Source organism: Crassostrea angulata, chromosome 8 (genome assembly GCF_025612915.1).
Source record: "Crassostrea angulata isolate pt1a10 chromosome 8, ASM2561291v2, whole genome shotgun sequence".
Lineage (NCBI taxonomy): Eukaryota > Metazoa > Mollusca > Bivalvia > Ostreida > Ostreidae > Magallana > Magallana angulata.
Window position 1 is genome coordinate 36,688,917 of NC_069118.1, and position 22,891 is coordinate 36,711,807.

Genomic DNA, 22,891 nt, shown 5'->3' on the forward strand with positions numbered 1-22,891 from the left:
GGTTATGGAGGTAGCGATTATTGCAGAAAAAATGCTAACGCGGGTTATGTACATGTATTTTTTCTGCAATGTCGCTACCTTCATATCCCGAATGAATGCCCAAAGCAAGCATTTTATTGTTTAATTAAAGTTATCAGTGAATGTGCCACAATAAGGATGGTCATTTGTATATAGATCTATATGTTTTCAATAAAGTCAATATTGATCAGTACACGCATTTATATATTGATAAATATTTATTTAAAAACTCATAAACATCTCAATATATATAATGATACAAAATAAATAATTTAGGCGTGAAACGTCTCAGCGCGAAAGGTCTCCATGAACGAAACGCCTCAGTGCGAAACGTCCATGCAGAGGAGCGTAACGTCTCATTACCGGAAGAAAGTTTTCTGTACGTCGTATAGTTTGTAATTTTGTGCGTATATGCATTTCCGGTAGATAACAACAAGGCATGTTCTCAGATGAATGTTCAAAGTTAATCGAAATCCGACAATCCATTGTTCTGTTAGCATGATGAGTGACTAATCTCAGTTCTGTTACTAAGACCTTGATTGGAAAGGATATTTAACAAGTTAAATATTTAACAAGTTGTCACTGTATGGTAAGGCCTTTATTCACCTACACAGGAGTCGACAAGTGTTATCAGCAAACACGATATAAAGTCAAAATACATGTAAGTAATACAATCTTTGAGTTAAGATAGTAAGCTTATGATTAATTGTTAATCGGTGTTAAATGAAGACTTGTTAAAAAAAAATCTGATGGAATTGAATTTGTAACTATTTGAGTTTGGTTGTACACAAAAAAAAGCACTATGTTTGTCCCAAGATATAAATTCTATACTCTGTCTCTAGTTTTTGCTTCCACCACTTTTTGCTGGATATTTCGATAATCATAAATACCTTAAGTTTGTGCTCAAACTACGTTCATCCACTTATATGAAAAATGTCCAGATTATCTGTTTTGAAATGCCCCCTCTATCGCTTCAGGTTTCAATACACATCCCAAAATAGAAAGTCTACAGGGATTTTGCATTGCATCAGCCATTAATAAACCCAGATGATGACGTTGAAAAATTGCGTGAAGTATCCCAAGTGCTTCTGAATGGACTAAAGATGTAAATATTTCCCATTATAAATCTCTGTTAGAAATTTGTTTTTGTTCCTTTGAACTTTTATGAGTGAAAAATGATGATTGTTCAATGAAGATATCTTGGACAGATTCCCTTTTATCGATTTCAACTGTATTTCTTTCACAGGTATGTGTATTTTCATTAAAAATCATCAAAAAGTTATGAAAGCAATAACTTGGGAGAGACTATAGAATGTATGTTCATTCGCCCTTAATTGCATTCACCCTTGATGCCGTTCACCCTAGTTTCTGTTCGCCTTAGGTCCATTCGCTGTTGATTCCATTCGCCCAAGGTCCGGCGCCTTCTTTTAATACAAGATTAATGTAGTTGTATATTTTCATATTTGTGTAATTATATATCTCTTAATAATTTTTAAAATGGTCAGAAAACAACACTATTGTAGCACCTTTACATAACGATAACAAATGGACTGACCTCAAAATAATACAATGACTTATTGTCAGGGCGAATTAATTATTTAATTATGGTTAACAGTAGTTTGATAAAGTTAAATGTTCCATCTACGTATATATCTCATTTAAGGATCAAAGGATTGTGTTGTACTCGGGTATATAATTCTTTAAAGAAAGAATAGCTGGCATTAGCTGCTCATCCCCTGCTTACCTTTAATATGGACCAATTAACTGATTAATGTCTTAATTTCTTTAATTGTTGAAAACACTACGCAAATCATTAAAAAAGACGTCAAGATAGTTTATATCTATAATTTACGGCATTTAATACTAACAATTAGACCACTTACGTCTTTCTGAAGATATAGAATTATAAAATGTATATATTTCATTTAACTGACTTCTTTAGGAATGACGTGAATTCTACGGCAAAACAAATGTGCATTTAACAATTCTTTTTATTATACTTTCATGTTAAATACTGAAATCTTGTTGGTTTAGATGCAGTTTATGATCCATTCTATTACCCTCAACTTTAGCAACACAATGGGGTAACACTATATAAATAATGCCTGTTTGGGAGGGTAACAGTTGAAATTGACACCCCGAGAAAACTATTGTCAACCGACGCGAAGCGGAGGTTGTCAATGGTTTTCGAGGGGTGTCAATTTCAACTGTTGTCCTCCCAAGCAGGCACTATTTATTTTATTATACTGAATGTCTTAATTTTAGAGATTTTTTTTTACTGATTTTATATAGAAATGACGTGATATAGAAGTGACGTGAATTCCATGGCGAATCGTACGCGCATAATTTATGAGCATGTAACAATTCGTTGTGTTACCCATTGCTAAGTGTGTTGCTAACGCTGAGGGTAATAGAGTGGATTGTCAATGTGTCTTAACCAATCAGATTTCAGTATTTAACATTGTTACATGCAAGTAAATTATGCACATATGGTTTGTCGTAGAATTCAAGTTTATTTGTTGATCGATTTTTATATAAATTTAAAAGCAGTAAAGTTTTCTTAAAAATTACGACATTTAGTATAATGTAATAAATAGTGCGCATTTGGGAGGGCAAGAGTTGAAATTAACACCCCTCAAAAACCATTGTCAATTGACCATTAACAATAGTTTTCAAGAGTGTGTCAATTTCAACTTTTACCCTCCCAATTATAAAGTGTTATTGTTGTCAAGTGTGTTGCTAAAGCTGAGGGTAATAGAACATAATAAACTGCGTCTAAACCACCTAGATTTTCAGTATTTAACATGAGAGTATTATAAAAATAAATGAAACATATTTTGCTCTCTTTAGATTATATTTTAATTAAACTTTTAAAGTAGACTGTGTCTGTTTTCTGAGATTTATCGGCTGACATGTTTATACTTTGTTATTCTGCCATATCGTGTATATTACCTGTTATTTCATTGGATAAAAATATGAAGTTGCAAGGGGTGCAACTCTTGAAAGAACTATATATGATAAGAGTTAAATTTGGCCCCCATAATTCGCCATTTTTCAAGTGTTTCGGGTACAATAAAACTTATTATTATTATTATTTATTTATTATTAATAAAAATGTTAACTAATTTTTTTAGAAGAGTTGATATTAAATATATTTTTCATCTATTTATTTGATTTATTTGCACTCACTGGCAGTACATGACGTCAGAAGTGACGCCATTTCTATAATTCAATCAAAATCAGCCAAAAATTGACATTTTCTTATCTATTTACAAATGGGAAATATAGAGCGCATGCTTGAACAAGGAAAATGTTTTTGTCACTTATTAGTCTTGGCTAGATACATCTCTGATTAAAATATTTTAATTGTTCAAGAATGCGCTCTATGTTTTCGGAAGGAAAAACTGCTTGAAAACAAGCTGTTTTACGCTAAAAATGCAAAAATGGTGGGAAAAGGTTGTCTTTACAATGTCATATTTCTAAATTGTGGGCACTTGAACCAAAATGAATATCATGGAAACACATCACATGCATATCTGTACAAAGAAAACAAAGAATGATAGTAAAATGACGATGTTCATATTAGGGGGCCATTTTAGGCCCTTATCATATATAGTCCTTTGCTAGATAGTGCCAAGACATCACTGAGTTTTCATCATGAGATCTGCCAAGGGTTTATGGGGAGCCAGTTGGACTAAAAACCCTTGGCTAGCAAAGATGCTGGGTCTCTACTTATGAGAGTCTGTGGGTAGAGCCTGATGTGCTGCTTGTTGAAATGCCCTGATATAAATATGAACTTAAGAATTCATTGTAGCGAAAATCTTTGTTTTATATTGAATGTTTTTTTTTATAAACAGAGAATGAAGCGATTATTTGTCGGGGGCCTCTTTCCTGGGGTCACAGAAGACGATATTATTGAGAGATTTAAACGTTTTGGAGAAATAACAGGTGTTGAAATAAAGAAGAAGAAAACAACTGATACTGGTATTGATATTATGTGACATAGTGCATCGTTACAGTTTGGCTAAATAATTTTAAATATCATTTTAGCTCATCTGAGCTGAAGACTCAGCAAAGCTTTTCTGATCAAAATCTTTCGATTATCTATCGTTGTCATTGCTGTTGTCATTGTAAACTTTATACATTTTCATCTTTTTCTTCAAAACTGCTGTGTCAATTTCAACAAAACTTGACACAAAGCATTGTAGGGTGAAGAGGATTCAAATTTGTTCAATGAAGGACCAAGCTCTCTTTAAAGGGGAAATAATTTTGATTTCTTAAAAATGTGTTGGTATTTTCTTCTCAATAATCATTGGGCCAGAAAAGCTTAACCTTGTGTGGAAGCATCCACACATAGTGTAGATTCAAGTTTGTTCAATCCATGACCATGATCCCTGAATGTAGGGTGGGGCTACAAGGTGGGGAGGGGGGTCAAATTTTTACATAGGAAGAATCTTTAAAAATCTTCTTCTCAAAAACTATTTAGGTCAGAAAAATTTTAGCTTGTGTAGAAGCATCTTCAGACAGTGTAGACTCCAGGTTGTTCAAATCATGGTCAAATTATGGTGTCAAATTATTTCATAGGAGTATATAATGGAAAAAAAACACTTCTAGAAATCTTCTCGAAAAGCAGTTGCCATAAAAACTGTAAGTTGGGTTGATTTGTTCTTAGGTATATGGATACAAGTTTGTTTGAATCATTATCTCTAAGGGTAGGGTGAAGCCGCAACTTGGGGGGGGGGGGGTGTCAAATTTTTACATGTGGCGTGGAAATACATAGGAAAAAGTTTTTTAAAAATCCTTTTCTCAAAAATCAATTGGCCAAAAAGCTGTAACTTGTGTGGAAGTATCCATAGGTAGTGTAGATTCAAGGGTTTTCAAGTCATGATCCCTGGGGCAAGATGGGGTGGATTTTAGGTAGGAAAAAATAGAGATAAAATATCTAAAAATCCCATTCTCAAAAACTGAAAAAAAGAGTTAAATGTTTGACTTAAGAATATGTATAAGAAAAATTTGAAAATGTTTGAAAATCAAGTTACACTCTACAAAGACTGTAAGGTTGTCAAGGTCCTTGTTTTATGGGTGTTAACTTTTGTAACCAGGATGTCAAGGTTCTTGTTGTGTGGGTGTTAACATTTGTAGTCTGGTTGTCAAGGTCCTTGTATGGATATTAACTTTAGTAGTCAGAATGTCACAGTCCTTGTTTTATGAGTGTTAACTTTTGTTATCAAGATGTCTTTCTATGTTGTATGGGTGTTAACTTTTGTAGTCAGAATGTCATAGTCCCTGTTGTATGGTTGTTAACTTTTGTAGTCAGGTTGTCATAGTCCCTGTTGTATGGGTGTTAACTTTTGTAGTCAGGTTGTCATAGTCCCTGTTGAATGGGTGTTAACTTTTGTAGTCAGAATGTCATAGTCCCTGTTGTACATTGTATGGGTGTTAACTCTTGTAGTCAGAATGTAATATCCCTGTTGTATGAGTGTTAACTTTTGTAGTTAGGATGTCATAGTCCCTGTTGTATGGTTGTTAACTTTTGTAGTCAGGTTGTCATAGTCCCTGTTCTATCGGTGTTAACTTTTGTAGTCAGGATGCCATAGTCCCTGTTGTATGGGTGTTAACTTTTGTAGTTAGGATGTCATAGTCCCTGTTTTGTCGGTGAAAACTTTTGTAGTCAGGTTGTCATTGTCCCTGTTGTATGGATGTTTACTTTTGTAGTCAGGTTGCCAAAGTTCCTGTTGTATGAGTGTTAACTTTTGTAGTCAGGATGTCATAGTCCCTGTTGTATGGGTGTTTACTTTTGTAGTCAGGTTGCCATATTTCCTGTTGTATGAGTGTTAACTTTTGTAATCAGGATGTCATAGTCCCTGTTGTATGGGTGTTAACTTTTGTAGTCAGGATGTCATTGTCCCTGTTGTATGGATGTTTACTTTTGTAGTCAGGTTGCCATAGTTCCTGTTGTATGGATGTTTACTTTTGTAGTCAGGTTGCCATAGTTCCTGTTGTATGAGTGTTAACTTTTGTAGTCAGGATGTCATAGTTCCTGTTATATGGGTGTTAACTCTTGTAGTCAGGTTTTCATTGTCCCTGTTGTATGGGTGTTTACTTTTGTAGTCAGTTTGCCATAGTTCCTGGTGTATGAGTGTTAACTTTTGTAGTCAGGATGTCATAGTCCCTGTTGTATGGGTGTTTACTTTTGTAGTCAGGTTGCCATAGTCCCTGTTGTATGAGTGTTAATTTTTGTAGTCAGGTTGCCATAGTTCCTGTTGTATGAGTGTTAACTTTTGTAGTCAGGTTGCCATAGTTCCTGTTGTATGAGTGTTTACTTTTGTAGTTAGGTTGTCATAGTTCCTGTTGTATGGGTGTTAACTTTTGTAGTCAGGATGTCATAATCCCTGTTGTATGAGTGTTAACTTTTGTAGTCAGGTTGTCATAGTCATTGTTAGATGAGGCTGCATTTTACCCTTTTAATATGAAAAGAAATTTTGATGCTCTGATACTTGTATTTAATTCAGTATGCTAAGATGTATTTTGATCATCTCATATGAATGTTTGAATTTTAAAAAATTGCATTGTTTTGCAACAATAAAAGTGTACAAAACAATTCTATTCAATGATTTTGTATGATTTTGTTAATTTAGATATTAGCTTTTGCAGGGTGATATTATACTTGGGCCTTAAGGCTGTATGACTCATTTGTTTTACTTTATTTTTTGCAGCTTCTTTAGGCAACACATTTGCTTACATTGATCTTAACATCACAGATGAAAACTTGTCTAAATGTAAGTATATGAGCATGTATTAATTTCAATGTGCTAAATTTAAAAGCTCAGATTTTTTTTTCAGAGTTCTTTTTTAGCAAATTGGTTCTAATTTTTTCCCCATGTTTCTGTTTTAATTTTTTTTACTCCAGAAAAGAGTTTTTTTTTTTTAGGAGGGTCAGTATTATACAATTAATCACCCTTCATGAGGTCAACATGGTGAAATGATGATCTAAGACATGACCCAAGAGGTGACCTGACCTGACCGAGATCATCAGGTGGGTCAGGTCAAAGGGCATCATTTCACCATGTTGACCTCATGAATGGTGATCAATTTTTTTATTATACCGACAATAATAACAGTAGTTTTTAACACATAAATAACATTTTATTTCAGCAGAATAATGCATATTCTAAATATATCAGTTTTAGAAAGATTAACTTTGAATGTTCAATTAAAAAGTCAAAAAGCACATCTTAGAATCATTTGTAGAATCTAATAAAGAACTTTACAGTATCTTCTTTACTGTTGTTATTCTTTTCCCATGTAATAGTGAATGTGCACTTGACTGGCATTTTTTAATAATTGGCCATGAGAGTTTTGAGGCGTTTGGTTAACTTTTACATTCTCGTTTTCATCTTGAACATTTGCAGACAAATTTGAACCATTTTCATTATTTAGTACTTCAGATAGCAATTGTTTGGTACTGACAGTACCACATTAACAGTTATTTGAATTTAAGAGCTGACTTTCTGAGGATTTGGTACAAGAATTTGTTGACACAACAGTTGGGTTTTCTAGCCCTAAGCTTTGGTGATGGGTAAACAACAGATGATAATACATCAAACATTTCTTTCATTTTAATTGGAGGTAAAATATGTACTGTCCACTCAACATAACTTGTCTGCAGGTACATATTTTCTCTTCCCTGTTCCAATGGTCGAATCTGGCTTATACTCTATCCACAGAGTGCCAATAGGGTGAAGGGTGTGCAACATTTTTAAACCAAGTTGTTAAGGTAATAAAAGACATATCTGTAAATCCTTGTCCTGACTATATACTCTCTCCCCCTGTCCCAATCTGGCTAACTCTTCACTAACACTTTGTCTGAGTTAAGTTGGTGGTGACCTTGCATAAAGTTACTAGGTCAGTGGTCAATATAACTTGTTATAGGTTTGTTACTAACTGACTACAGAATTATATCAAGATTGATCAACCTGATAAATATCTGTAGTTAGACATTAACAAACCTAAATATATATGCGGGTCTGTAGCTCCCAGTCTGAAAAAATTTGGATAGATGACCTGGGAGCCACATGCAGTTCCATACGTGTTAAAAAGTTGCAATTTACAATGCATAAAAATTGTATTAGTTTTCCGCCACATTGCCAAATGTTAATCCCACCAGTCAGACATAGAAATATATCTGGCAGTCATGTGTCATGTTTAAACCAATGAAAATGTGTCATTTCAACATATATGCATGATCAAGAGAAAATATGATTTAAATATATTTACATTTTTCAGTGTCTTTGCCTGTGATAGCACTACATATCCATTTTGTACTATATAACCCATAACTTCATATGATGTATAATTGGGTTACCAGCGGGGTTTGCTTATTTATATTTAAATATTAAATCGTACAATGGCTTAAAATTGTATGAATATAAGTAATAAGGAATCATTCTTTGAATATTATGAGATGATAATTTCGGTCGGGCGTGATCAAATCTATCATAAAGCCCTTCGGGCTTTATTGAATTTGATCACACCTGACCAAAATTATCAAATCATAATACTCAAAAAAATGATTTCTTATTCCTTAAGGTCAGACGACACGTTCCTCAATTTTAGATAACTTTTTCCAGGAATTTGTTAATAGTTTACTACTACTTTGACAAGCTTTCTTGCAAAAAACTAGAGTACCTTATCAGGCATTTCTGCAAAATACTTGAGTATGCAATATCCTAAATAATCTTCTTGAAAATACACTTGAATTGCTGATATACAAATAAATACATCTACAGCACAGCGAAATTCACTATATTAGAAAAATATCTCCGCCGGGGCGGGGCTTTGAACTCACAACCTCTAGAACCTATACGCTTTTGGCAGTGAGCGGCCACGGTTCTCACCACTCAACCATCTAGACATATAACCAAATCCAAGTAAATTTTGATCATTTTTAAAGTATTTGTAAAATAAATATTTTTTATTGGAACTCTTTATTACGAGGAGATACAAAAAAGATTTTTGAGGAAGGTGTCGTCTGACCTTAAATGAATGTAAAAATGTCCTGTCATGTTCTTAAACATCAGTACTGGGGCATAAGTTGCACGCAGAAGGTTAAATCAATTTATTTTTATTTATTATCAGTATTCATGCACATTTTTGAGGTGGAGATTTTTTATTATCAACAGGTTTCAGTCTGTACAATAAAACAAAGTGGAAAGGTCTCTCATTGAGGATACAGCTTGCAAAAGAGGACTTTTTGAAAAGGTTTGAGCACTGTTTAGTTAAAGAACACTTTCTTTCCAATGGATTGTTGAATTTCTATTACATCTCACTAGCCGCTCTCAGTATTATCAAATCAGAGTTTAAGGTAACTTTCAAATAAAATAAAGTGATTCCTTAGAGTTTCTTTCAGATTGATTAAGGAGCGTGAGAATGGTTTTGCTGTGAAACCAAAAATTAAAAAGCCCAAGGGAAAGCATCAGGAGCCACTGAAAAATCCAAAAATTCAGGATTTTGTAATGCAAGGGGCAGTGCCAGGAACCTTGATAGAGGGGGGAAAGGTAAAGTGATTCAGATATTACATGTTTATACACAGAGGAGATTTGTTTTCTTCAGCAGTTGTTTACTATTGATTTTTTTTTTTAATTTTAATTAAATCCATTTACAAATGATCAGTTTTATTTTCATTTTCTTGTGATATCCATAAATATTATCAAGCTCCTAACATACTTCACCTCTACAGTTAACTTAATCTTGAAAACAACATGGTAAATTGTCACTCGGCAAAATTAGATTAAATTTGTCTTAATATGTTTTAAAGAAATCTAATTTAAATTTCTTGTGTATTGAATGCTTGTAGCAAAAAGCTGCATGCATGTTGTATGCATTTAAAATGAAACTGTGAATTAAAAAAAAAAATATTGCCATTAAAAGCCTGCAGGTCTCTGTGCTTAAATTTTACAATTATTATATTTGTTCCGTGGAGCTAGGATATAGAAGATTCCTCTGACTAGATCTTGAATAACTGAAAGCCAATTCAAAACTCTTCTGGTTTCATAGTTATCTAAAGGAGTTTTGAGTAATCACCTTTGATACATAGGTACATACATGTACATTCTAAATCATAATATACCGTATATGTACATGTATGTGTATATATGAGTTTAACTATGTAAATTGGTTTTTTTGTAGGATTGGGTGGTTGGAAAATATGGTAGAGTGTTACCAATTGTTCACATTCCCAGCAGACATGGCAAGAAAGTATCCTTTTTAAAAGTAAAATTGCTTTCATCTTTGTGAGTTTTATTGTTTTATACATGTACTTATTTAATATCTACCGGGTATTTTAGCTCACCTGAACCAAAGAATCAAGCATGCTTTTCTTAACACCATTTGTTTGTTTAATAACCAAACTTGGCACAAAACATTTTTATGGGAAGAGAGTTCTAGATTGTTAAAATAAGTGTCAAAGATAACATTCATGAAACTGTGAAAATGGGGTGTTTGTCTTAAAAATTCTCCTTCTCAAGAACCACTAGATTTTGAATTGCTGAAACAATGACCTCGGGCTGAAGAAGGGTTCAAAGTTCAGCATAGAAATATGTGGGAGAAAATAATTGAAACTCATTTCCTCAAGAAGTACAATGCAAAAGTTTATGATATTACTATGCAAGCATTCTCATATAGTGTACACTAGATTTCTTGATTAATTATTACTTCATGTCTAGTGGGCATACATCAACGGAAACATCTCGATATGTTCAATAATCATATAATAATAATAATGGTTGACAGCCAATCAAATGAAATGATCTAATCAAGTTACAATCATTCATAGTTTTGTACTCTGGAATACATATTTCATCCTTAATACATACCAGATCATGACTGTGGACCCTTCAAAGTTTTGTCATAATTTAAAAAGGATGAAAGATGACAGGGATGATAGCAGTAATATTGATGCTTTGACTTGGCATTTGAGAGAAGAAAATCCTGTGCATTTTAAGAACAAAAAGCCTTACAAAAAAGATCCAGATTTTGCAATAAAAAAATGTTCAATCATAAAAAGAAAGGAAGTGAAATCTTCTTCAAATGTATATAAAGATGATAATTGTGTAAATTTTGATTCGGATGAAGTGTCATCTGTTGGTGGATACACAAGTTCAGACGAAGATTCCGTTTCATCAGCTGATACAGATATCATCATTGCAAAGCAATCCCAAAGGAATCATCGGAAAAGCTGTGGTTTTCAGGAACCGAACTTGTCTTCAGATAACCAAGAACTTAATGTCTCACAGACTGTAGATGTAAACTCTGATTGTGGGGATAGCTCAACATCCACAGAATTACTTGCCTCCAAAAATAGCCCTAATTTGGATAATTATTCAATGCATTGGGAGGACAACAGCACTGATGATGAAACTAAAAGTCACTTTGAAAATACTTCACTCAAAGAAATGACAACAATAGGTAATGAGGAATTATCAGCATTTAGAAGTGAATCAAACAAAACAATATCGAACATTGCCCTACCTCCATTTAAAGGAACCTCTAGTTTATATGGATCTAGGGATAGTAAGGTGCAAGAAAGAAGTACAGAAGATAGAGCTTCCTTTGGGGACCTTCCTAGTACAACCACAGTCACTGTAGTGTCTAGTCAAACTGCTTCAAACAGGACGGAACCCAGCAGTTCTACAACAGAACAGCACAAGCAGGGGGATAAAGGTGACATTTGTGGTTTGATTTCAATGGGGAAAAATTTAAAAGTGTTAAAGAATGACAGGGTTACAGATTCAATAGAAAAAGAGAGACAGAAAAGCAGAGAATCAGAGCTAAAGAGATTAGAGTCAATGATGGAAAGAAGTAAAGAAACAGAAAGGAAAAAGAAAGCCATTCATCAAGCTCTTGCATTGGTAAGTGGAAAATGAGAATGCTTTTCTTATTATGTATCGTCAGTTATAGTCTGTCCAAAGTTTTTATGCAGCTAATTTGGGCGATGTTTAATAAAATAAAAAAACCCACATACCTGTGAAAGAAGTACAATAATTATTGAAATTAAAGTAAGGGAAAAATTCTAATGAATGGATACAGATTTATTATGGAGATTTTTTATTGGAAATGTTGACTTCTTTTCTCTTTTGGGAAGTCACTCAGAATACCTTGCACAATTTTTCATTGTTATCATCCAGCTATTCCATGAGTGTTGCAATGCAACTTTAAAGCTGTATAAACCTGACAAGCTAGAGGAGATGTTTCAAAGAAGAAATCTTTGGATTTTTTCATTCTATTGAATAAACATTGTATGAACCCAGACGTATTTATGAATCACGAATAATTTAAGAAAACGTGCAGCATTAATATCTTAAGACATAATAGGAATCTATTTCAGCTATTTGGAGGCTACTTCATATCAAAATTGTATGGTTTAAACATTGTGATAGAGTAATCAGCAATATTAAAATGTCACATTAATTACCAAATTCATGATTTGTGTTAATGTTCAGGTGAGCTTAAAGTTATGATTTAATCCCTCTGATAACCCGTTGTCTAAACAGTTAGAATTGCCAACAATATCGTCATTGCGTGGACCCTGAGGTCCACGCAGAAAATATATAAGCGAGGTTAAACCGGATGCTATGGGGAAAATGCAGCCTGCGCATGAGCTAGCCTGGTTCCCGTGCGTAATGGGTAGATCAGGGAACCAGGCTAGCACACGTTTATCTGAATCGGGATCGGGATTCCGTGCCATATACACATAAGTTCAAAGGCGCTGTAATTGTAAAGTTGTCAGTAAACAGTACAGAAACAAAGTATTCCTTTTAAAGAAATGATTGGCATGTGATATGAACTATCAGTATTATGAAATAAGTTAATGTTATGCCGAAACTACAACATGCATCAAATAGCATAATTTGCAATGTTTTGTTGTTTTCCGAATACACATGTAACTTCACTTTACTTTTATAATAGGCGAGGCTAGAGTTCTTCCCAATTAAATTTTTTAAGCAATTAAGTATGATTGAAAAATTGTCACTGTATACAAGTTTAAATCTCAAGAAAAATGCATCAAAATATGAAATTTTTAATTTACACAAAGCTGTCACTGCATAGCTAACAAAGTAGTGCGAATCGTAATGTGTGCGCAAATAGTAGAATTCACCGAATGCCTGATACTATACACGCAAACTTCATTCATAGATAGATCATAATTATTTTAGAAGTAAGAACCCTTTAAATTCTGAGATAAAAAGTCGGGGCTTTATACGTAATACAACGTACAAATTTAGCGGTTAAAAGAAGAGGGCTAGAGTTGGTGGAATCTCTGATAATCTTAAGGCTTTCACGTTTTCGTTGGAAACACATTCAAATGGTCCACGTATTGTAGTCCTTTTTTAAAGGACAGCAACTTGTATCCCACATAGCCTAGTTAAGATGACCTTTGATGTCTGGAGGATGTACTATTGTCTTTAATGCATTCAGTAGATAAAACATAAAAATACAAAGTTTTGACCCCCTTTTCAATTTTAAATTGACTTCACTTTAGGTACAGAAGTGTGTGGCTGTCAGTTTGTATGTAGCAACGCGTTTAGAGTGATTTTACTCGCTATTCACCTCTTTGTTTCTATTCTACCATACTGATTAAACCCTGGAATTTTTCTTAAATCATGTTCTGATGTAAATTGTCATCTATGTATTGTTTAAAAATAATCATCAAACTAAAATGTTCACTAGGATATGAAGTTGCATAGTCATGTGATCAAATCCTGTGAAGCCCAAAGGTCTTCTCAATAGATTTGATCACATACCAACCAACTTCATATCCCGGTAAACTTTTTAACATTGCTGTTTATTACTTATATTTACGTTTGAGAAAGACAAATCGTTCAGAACTGTACAAATTACTGAGATTTTATATTTACAATAATCCAAGCGACAAGCTATAAGCGCGTGCTATGATCATTGTGAGTCATGAAAAAGTTCATACAGAATTGAACGTTTTTGCTATTCTATAGGTTCATACACACGCAAGAATATTTGCAAATGTAAATATTTATGTTTAACAAAAAGTTATAATCAATAAGAACATTTATTATACCTCTATAGTGGCCTGTAATACATTATTTTTCCAAGGCATGTGATTTGAACATATTTTATTGTGTAAATAACACAAAAGGATTGGAAACAAGTTCTTGCAACTTACAAGTTCCTCTCCTAATGATAATACATACAATATATACAATTGTCATTATAGTACATGTAATATTACATGTTACTTATAGTTATTGACTTTATAATAATTAAATTCATAGACATACATTTACAAAGTAATTGCAAATATATAGTAGATAACGTTAATATACAGTAAAGAAAGCAAAAGTAAAAAGGAATTTAATTATTAAATCTTCCAGACTCTTTAATGAACTTTTGAACTGCTGAAAAAATAAAGCAGTTTGTATTGTAAGACAAATTGTCACTACCCCAAAGAAGCAAATGTGAGTTAATTAAAATTGTTTCATCAAGCCTATTAAAAAGTAATTCAAAAAGATTGTTTCTTGCATTTACATAATTCTTGCATACAAAGAAAAAGTGATAAACATCTTCCTTTTGACCACAAATACAATTGGGTGATTCAATAATGTTTCTTCTATATAGATCATAATTCAAAATACATTTGTGTCTCAACTTGGTATGTAAAATATTAATAGTGCGTTTACCAAATGAAAAATATTTTGGAGGTTGAGGAATACTTTCAGTAATGTTTTTCTTGAATATGTTGAGAGACGTTGCTTCCCTAACTTCTAATTTGAGAGAATTCCATTTTCGAATGGTGTCAGGTACAAAAGATTTTTTGTAAAGTTCTAATCTGCTGATTGGAACAGTATAATTTTCGCTATTTCTTGTGTGATATATTGAGACATTTTTTGTTACGGGAGGAATAATGTTGCTCAAGTACTCAGGTACCGTACTTGATTTGTATGAATTTTAAACATGGTTATTAATTTAGCCTTATTTCGTCAACTGACCAAAGATTCCCAGCCAGTTTCTGTGTAGAGAGATTCTGTAGATGCTAAAATGGGTAAACCAGTAACAATCCTTGCAGCACTTAATTGAACTTTTTCTAATCTCTCCATGTCAAACATATCCATACTACAGAAGCATATTAATAGGTTTTCAGTTGTTGTCATGTGAACCTGACCTCCTGGAATTTGAGCTACCAAGAATCTATTGTGTGATCTATGTACATTTGTTATCATCAGCCATAATGGCTGTTTATTGAAGCCAGAGAAAACATTAAAGATAACTGTAGCTCAACTGAACAAAAGTTACTTAACCTTTCAACTTCCTTTAAACAGCTTTCAAGTAATCAATAGTAAAAAAAACCCATACGCATTGGATATCAATACTTATAGTTCCAATTTTATATAAATTACAATTAATTTACATTTATTTATCAAGTTATCGTACAAGTCATGTTTACTTTTACAATACATGTATAAATTTACACTTAGAAAGTACATACATGTATAAAATTATTTATTCAATGTAAAGTTTTTATAATTTTATTTAGAGATAAGCACACACACCTGCTTTGTAGATATTTTTATTTACATAAAAAATTTTCTCTTTCAGGACAGTGCTGGAGAAAAACCAAACAAAAAAATTATTTTTGATTCAGAGAGCAGTGATGTCAGTGAAGATCATGAAGAGGATGAAATTCAACTTGGACATGACAATTTTAATGTAAGATCAAACACTGGTTCAGTTCTTTAATAATGGTACTGTGAAAATATTTATATTCATGGAATTTATTATTTTCTTTTATTATCTTTAATTAGATCACCTAATTCACTCAAATTTCTTTATATTGTGCTAATAAATTAAAACTATTTTCATTACATTGTTTTTTCTTCCTTACAATTGCACAACTTGATACATGTATTATAAATGTTGGTATTCACCTTCATTGAGTAAATTAATCTTAATCATCATGCTAAATAATTTGTTGCTAAAATGAAGAATATCCATTCTGTGAATCTATCACAGAGTTGTTCCCTATACAGGTCACAATTTAAGCTCTTGAATCTCTTGTCATTATTTTTTCTGTTAATATGTTTACCAGGAAGGGCCGCAAAAGAAACCAGCTCTGTTTGACTCTTCCTCAGAGAATGAAGATGATGAAGAAATAGATGAGGAGCGATTTAGAATTAGACCAGAATATGAAGGGAAAGCAGGCAAACAGGTTACACTCATTCATGTTTTAAAAGTGACTCTGAGGTCAATTATATTTTCTGTTTAATATGGTAACTTCATTTCTGGCCAATTCTGGTGTCTTAAAGTTTGACAATACATGTATTACACAATTTTGTTGCCTTAATTAATTTTGATGAAATAGGCACACTTTAGCAGAGTAACAATCTTTTGTAGCTGATGAAACTGCAGGCCAGATTTCAGAATGATGAGAGATTTAGGATGGATGAAAAGTTCATTGATGAACCTGATTCATCAGAGGTGGACTCTGAAGAAGAGGAAAAACATGGTTATTTTACATTTCTAAATTGTTTACATGACATCATTCATTAAAATTTATTTCTAAATGTTTGGGGGAAAAGATCTTTGTATAAAATTACCCAAGGAATATCAACTACTTTTAATTGAAAAGTTTTTTCATTACAATTGAATTATTGTATTGAAGAGAAATAATTAACAATCAACAATATTGCAACAATATTCTACGTTATTTTATGCAGGTAACAACAGCCAAAAAGAAACCAGTGATGAAAAATCACGAGCCTACAAGATATTGGGAGAAGTCCTAGGAACTACAACAGTAGCAAAAGTAGAGAGAAAAAAAGCAATGTTTAGGTAGTACTCAGAGAGATCTTTCTGAGCTGAAACCTGAAGTAACCCTATCTGATCACTATTTGTGTGGCATCTGGAATTTCTAAAGAGTTACCATTTATACTTGCAGAAATGCATCATGTAAAAAAAAAAAAACAGATTTTTTTTTAAACATACCCACTCACCAATAAGAGGGCCCCAATAGAAGTGCAAAACCAATCAAATTTATTAAAAATTAAAATCTGCCACATTTTGAATTTTTACTATAATCTACCATTTGCAGGCAATATGACTTTAAAGCTGAACACCCTCGTAAATAGGCACCATCACACACCCTTTGATTTTGTTACACCAGATTGCACACCTGAAAATCTTAGCCGACGAGTAGTATTTCTTACATGGTCTTTGGATTTTGTGCATTTAATTCTTATTTTTATGTGATACGTTATTCTGTTTGTGAATTATATTTTGACCAGTTTATTTGATGTTAGCATTCTATTGGCTTGAAAAAAGTGCGTAAACTTGATAATTTCATCACAACCAAGTAACACGGTGAGGCAAGTTGTACATCCACACATTTGAGACCTCTACAGTGAAATACTTAAAACTGTTAAGAGGTCTGCAGCTTATATATTGGTTGTAGGGATAATGGTGGTGAAAGAGAAATATGACGGACAATGCCTATTTACAAGCGGTTCTCATCTTTAATTAACGTGTCCTTCAAAACTGTTCGAGATTCCAAAATTTTGCTTCTCAGACATAATTAAAAATTACCATTATGAAAAGAAAAAATGACTAAAAAATGATGAATTGTGGAATATAAGTTGTTATTTTTGGTATAAGATTATCCATGTACCTGTATGAACATTTCTTTGTAGGGATGTGTCAGCCATTCATTTTGACCCAACAAAGGAGGACCACAAACAGTTTGAAATGGAACCCAATAAGAAAAAAGAGAAAGTAGTGAAAACAAACAAGTTGGTGAAATAAATGTGTTCATGTAATCAAATATCTGTAATAAAAATTTTGTATAATCTAAATTCAGTGCAATATTGTGATCAACATATAGACCTGTTTATTTTTTAACATACATGTATTCTTTTATTGTTTCAGAGATATTATGGATTCTTCAGATGATGAAGAAACTCAGAATGCTGAAAAAGAAAATGAAGAACTTCCTGAAGTGACCAAAGAAAGGTTCTATGAAGTGATGTCCGATTCCTTCAAGGACGTATTTTCAGACAAAGGACCAGACTTGGCAAGCAAACCATTCTCTCTTATGTCTACTTTTGAAGGAAAACAGGATAGTGACACCAACGATCAGGACATGTTTGGTAAGGTTTTTTTAGATGAATATCCTCCTGATACTGTGTACTATTACATCATCTCAACACAAATTCGTTGTAGTTATTTTGCATGGAATATTTGCCCAGTCCTTTTGATGTGTGAACAATCAAATAAAGATTAGATCTGTAACAGAATTGCAAAAATTTAAGAGTAACCTTTCAAACATGAATACTGGTGTATTGTAAATCAACTTTTATTCGCATCGGAGTAATTTTCACGATAGTCTCAGGAAGTTTGCAGGAGCCTCGTCGTGAATGTATCTCGCCACATACCAGTCACTGCCAAACAGGTTTTCTCTGGTAAGTTGTGAAATAATCATTCTTCCTTCAAATTTATATTTTTTTGTTGTAGATAGTAAAGTGCCTGACTATAAGAAACTTGAACAGACTCTATGGAACCCTGATGGTGCTGATAGGAATGATTGTGTTATGTCTTCAGATCATGAAGATGGGTATGCATTAATTATTGTGTAATGTAAGTCCCCTACTAGTGAAACTGTTGGAGACAATAATTTTTATCACTGTTGTTCATCTATCTGTCAGTCATAATACCCCTTGCAACGAAGTCAGTCAGTCCTGTTTTTTGTAAGTGCAACTCTTCTTAAACAGCTGAATGGAGTTTAGAGAAACTTTGCAGGCTTTTAGGACTCGATGTGCATAATACCAGAAAATTCTGATTCCATCATTTTTTTTTGTAAATTTAGGCCTTTTTGAACTAAAAATTTTGGTTCAATGTTGCATATACTAATGAATATTTTATAAGCTCAACTCCCTCTAAATCACCACTTGGAATTTAGTGAAATTTGTACTACTAGGTATTTAGGACACAATGTGTAGATGTGCATAATACCAGGAAATTTGGGTTCCATTATTTTTCTGCGAATTTAGTCCCTTTTGAACTTTGAATTTTTTAGTTGTTGAAGACAAAGGAATAGATGTGCATACTTGCAGGAAGTTTTTAGCTGATGATTTTTTTGCAAGTTATGCTCTTTATCAATTTATTTTGTGTATTTGATTCATTGATTCAACATTCTAGAGACAGATAAGGATAGTGATAGTCAGCAGTCACCACAGATAGCAGCGGCTTATAAAACAGAAATCACAGTTACTGTACATTTATTTCCATTTTACTTGCAGAGAATTATATAATCCAGTGAGATTATGCACCAGCAACCAAACTTTCTTCTTTTCTTCAGAAAATGACGAGAGAGTAAAAGGTCAGTATTTCAACAATGTTTTAGTTTACATGCTGAGTGTATATGTCACTACAAAATAATTCCATTTTATCAACCATTTTTTCCATTAAAAAATCTGGTTTATATTGAAATGGTGAAAATGCTGAGTGGATGGTTGCCAAAATGGTACCCCTATTGTAAGGATAACTCCTCCTACAATTTTCAAAATGGGAAGTTATTGTTTTGCAGATCTATCGTACATATATAAGAGATGTGCATATTACTTGGATTTTGATTTTTGATAATTTATTGAAAAAAAATACCTGCTCTTGAACATGGTCATTTTTTGCATAATATTGCATATAGGGTACCCCTATTGTACAGATAACTCTTCCTACTGTTTTCAAGATAGGAAGTTGTTTTGCAGGTCAATTTACTTACAGTCTTTTTGAATTGGCAGTAGTAAACTAAATTGATGAAGTGACCCTAAAAGGCATTAATGTAAATGAAATTCAAAATCATTGATATGATTGTAGTGTTTTGGCAATTTTAAAGTTGTTTTACATTATATTCTCTTTTTACATTTACATGTAAATAATGGAAATATGCAAATTATGATACTGTTTTGCGAGTTAATCCAAGTTAGCAAAATGCAAGAAACATATATAAGATTTTATTCATAAGGAAGCTTTGATGGCTATTTTTTCATATACCGATACTTCAAAGAGAGGAGTTTTTGTCATTTTGTGGAGGTTTTTTTCTACAACAAATGAAAAAAAAATATTATTGGATCAGAAATTTGTAAATGTATTACATTATATATTGTTATACTTTCATGTTAAATACTGAAATCTGATTGGTTAAGATGCAGTTCATAATTCTTTCTATTACCCTCAGGGTTAGCAACGCACTTCGCAACGGGTAAAATTAAAAATTATTACATGCGCGAAAATTATGCACGTACGGTTCGCTGTAGAATTCACGTTATTCCTATATAAAAGAAGTGAAATTTTCTTAAAAATTAAGACATTCAGTATAACAAAATAAATGATTATGCACGTACGGTTTGCTGTAGAATTCACGTTATTCCTATATAAAAGAAGTGAAATTTTCTTAAAAATTAAGACATTCAGTATAACAAAATAAATAGTGCCTGTTTGGGAGGATAACAGTTGAAATTGACACCCCGAAAAAACCCCACTGTGAACTGACGTGATGAGGAGATTGACAGTGAATTTCGAGGGTTGTCAAGTTTAACTGTTGCCCTCCCACACAGGCACTATTTATTTATTATACTGAATGGCTCAATTTTAAAGAAAACTTTAATGCTTTTATTTATAGTATAATTATAGTAACAATTTGGCAGAAATGCATTCATGTTAATATTTCCTTTTGGTAAATGGCTTGTCTAGATTCTATTGGACATGCAGATCTCTATACAAGTATTCATAAAAGATGCATCTGCTTTATCTTAGGACATCGTTATCTTAAGAGATGTTCTAACTGTTTATAAATTGCATTGATTGAAAAAACAAGGATTGCTAGTTTTTGATCAAAGTTTTTTTTTGTGTGCAATGCCACACTCATGATATATGCCACACAAAATGCAAAAAGATAAACAGTAATTAGATTACCTTTCTGGCAATCCACAAAAATATGAGCAATTGATAAGTCATCATTTAATAACGATGGTTTTCATATACATCAGTCAGATTTCATTTTTACAGAAGGAATAAGTGCATTCTACAGAAAGGAAGATTTTGATGAAATCAGAAAAGAATGGCTCCAAAACAGACAAAGTTTAGTCAATGTAAGTTTGACTCTTTGTTAATTGAACAGTTGTTAACTAATTTTTATGCCTTAAAATGCATATTGCAACTGTTGTTTATCACCCATCCTATTGTCCATTGAACTGTTCATATAGTCCAGTTGTAAAATTATTGGGATATTTTATTTCTGTTTATTCAAAAATAGGCATACAGGACAAAACACAAGAGTTTGTCAAGAAGAAAAAAGATGGAAGAGAAAAGGAAGAGAAGAAAATGAATAAATTTCTAGTTTCAAAGAGGATTCTTTAAAATTAACAAAAATATGAAAGTTAAAATCATATTACTCAAGGAAGGAGTCTTCTGGTTATCGGAAAAACTTCTTATATTGAGAAATTCATAAAATTTTCACACAGTAAAACAGACCATATTTCCAAATGATTGTTTCAGTATAATCAAATTTGACCATCTTGTTTTTGCATCAAGGTCAGGTAAAGGTCAATACCCTTTTCCTCAACTTAAAGTAGAATATAGGGTACTCCATTTCACTGGATACAGTAGGTAGTGTTTATCAATTCAGGGTTGACATGGATTATGGATACAGTTCACATAAAAGAGAACCTGGTTTGCTGTCACATTGGCAGCTTTTCACTTGTACATACTATGAAGACTATGTAAAGATATAAGTTGACAGAAAAGCTAATGTATTGACCATTTAGTAAGAAAAAAAATCAAATTTTAGAAATGTTTTCGCACAAGTTGAAAACCTGATAAGGCTCCTTCCTAATGAAGAACTCCATCACAATGTTTAAACAATTACCATGGAAACCCTTTTCACTTGAACAGGAATTATTAAATTATAGAAGCTTTGACACTGTTTTAATTTTCACTTCCCAATTTCAACTAAAAGCATACTAATGGTATATATATTGCACATCAAGGCAACTTGAATGTTATTGTATACAAGGTAAAAAGTAGTAGATTTTTAAGCTTATTAAGACAAAAGGGTTATTTTCATCATTGCTTTGTTCAAGTTTTGAGCTTACTTGAGCTAAAAGCTGTAGATCTGCTAGTAAGCCTTGCTGATCACTTTTTGTCCAGTATCAGTCTGCTGTTTGTCTGTCTGGAAACTTTTTTACATTTTTTACTTCTTCTCCAGAAAAATTATTTGAATATTTTGAAAACCTTCTTAAAAACAATTGGCCTAAAAATTAATGTAGATTCAAGTTTTAAGCTCACCTGAGCTGAAAGCTCAAGTGAGCTTTTCTAATCACTTTTTTGCATCCGTCTGTCTGTCTGTAACCTTTTTATATTTTTGACTTCTTCTCCAGAACCACAGGGCCGATTTCAAACAAACTTGGCACAAAGCATTCTTAGGTAAAGGGGATTGAAGTTTGGTAAAATTAAGGGTCACACACTCTTTCAAGGGGAGATAATTAAAAATCATTGAATATTTGTTATTTTTCAAAAATCTTCTCAAAAACCATTTGGCCAGAAAATCTGAAACTTGTGTGGAAGCATTCTCAGGTAGCGTAAATTCAAGTTTGTTTAAATTTTGATCCTCAGGGGTAGGATGGGGCCACAATGGGGGGGGGGGGGGCGAATTTTTACATAGTAATATATAGAAATAAATCTTTAAAAATCTTCTCAGAAACCAATTAGACAGAAAAGCTGTATATTGTGTGGAAGCATCATCTTCTCGTGCAATGCAAGGCTCAATATGTGAAATGACTAAAATCCTCCTGTTACT

At 32.7% G+C, this 22,891-nt stretch overlaps 1 protein-coding gene across 4 annotated transcripts; it reads left to right on the top strand.

Moving 5' to 3' along the window:
* The first annotated feature begins 437 nt into the window (after nucleotides 1–437).
* Nucleotides 438–22,011, top strand: LOC128159974 (nucleolar protein 8-like). 4 transcript variants are annotated; one of them, XM_052823209.1, is made up of 18 exons: nucleotides 438–679; nucleotides 996–1,123; nucleotides 3,876–4,002; nucleotides 6,735–6,797; nucleotides 9,201–9,279; nucleotides 9,428–9,575; nucleotides 10,207–10,275; nucleotides 10,896–11,927; nucleotides 15,646–15,756; nucleotides 16,136–16,255; nucleotides 16,441–16,552; nucleotides 16,764–16,878; nucleotides 17,733–17,831; nucleotides 17,968–18,188; nucleotides 18,553–18,652; nucleotides 19,338–19,417; nucleotides 21,103–21,185; nucleotides 21,350–22,011. In XM_052823209.1, exons 3-18 carry the CDS (start codon nucleotides 3,879–3,881, stop codon nucleotides 21,419–21,421), a joined length of 2,628 nt encoding a protein of 875 aa, XP_052679169.1. In that variant the 5' UTR covers nucleotides 438–679; nucleotides 996–1,123; nucleotides 3,876–3,878; the 3' UTR covers nucleotides 21,422–22,011. The 4 variants fall into 4 exon arrangements, with proteins under 4 accessions (XP_052679169.1, XP_052679166.1, XP_052679168.1 ...); XM_052823206.1 differs by lacking the exon at nucleotides 996–1,123; XM_052823208.1 differs by lacking the exon at nucleotides 996–1,123 and having other exon boundaries at nucleotides 438–607.
* The last annotated feature ends 880 nt before the right edge of the window (nucleotides 22,012–22,891 follow it).

What these genes read in the sequence shown, in the direction of transcription:
- LOC128159974 (XM_052823206.1), top strand. Translation starts at nt 605, where the DNA reads ATGGTAAGGCCTTTATTCACCTACACAGGAGTCGACAAGTGTTATCAG. An exon ending in CCAGCAGACATGGCAAGAAA is followed by an intron (nt 10,276 to 10,895) that starts GTATCCTTTTTA and finishes AATACATACCAG; the next exon opens with ATCATGACTGTGGACCCTTC. An exon ending in TTGGACATGACAATTTTAAT is followed by an intron (nt 15,757 to 16,135) that starts GTAAGATCAAAC and finishes TATGTTTACCAG; the next exon opens with GAAGGGCCGCAAAAGAAACC.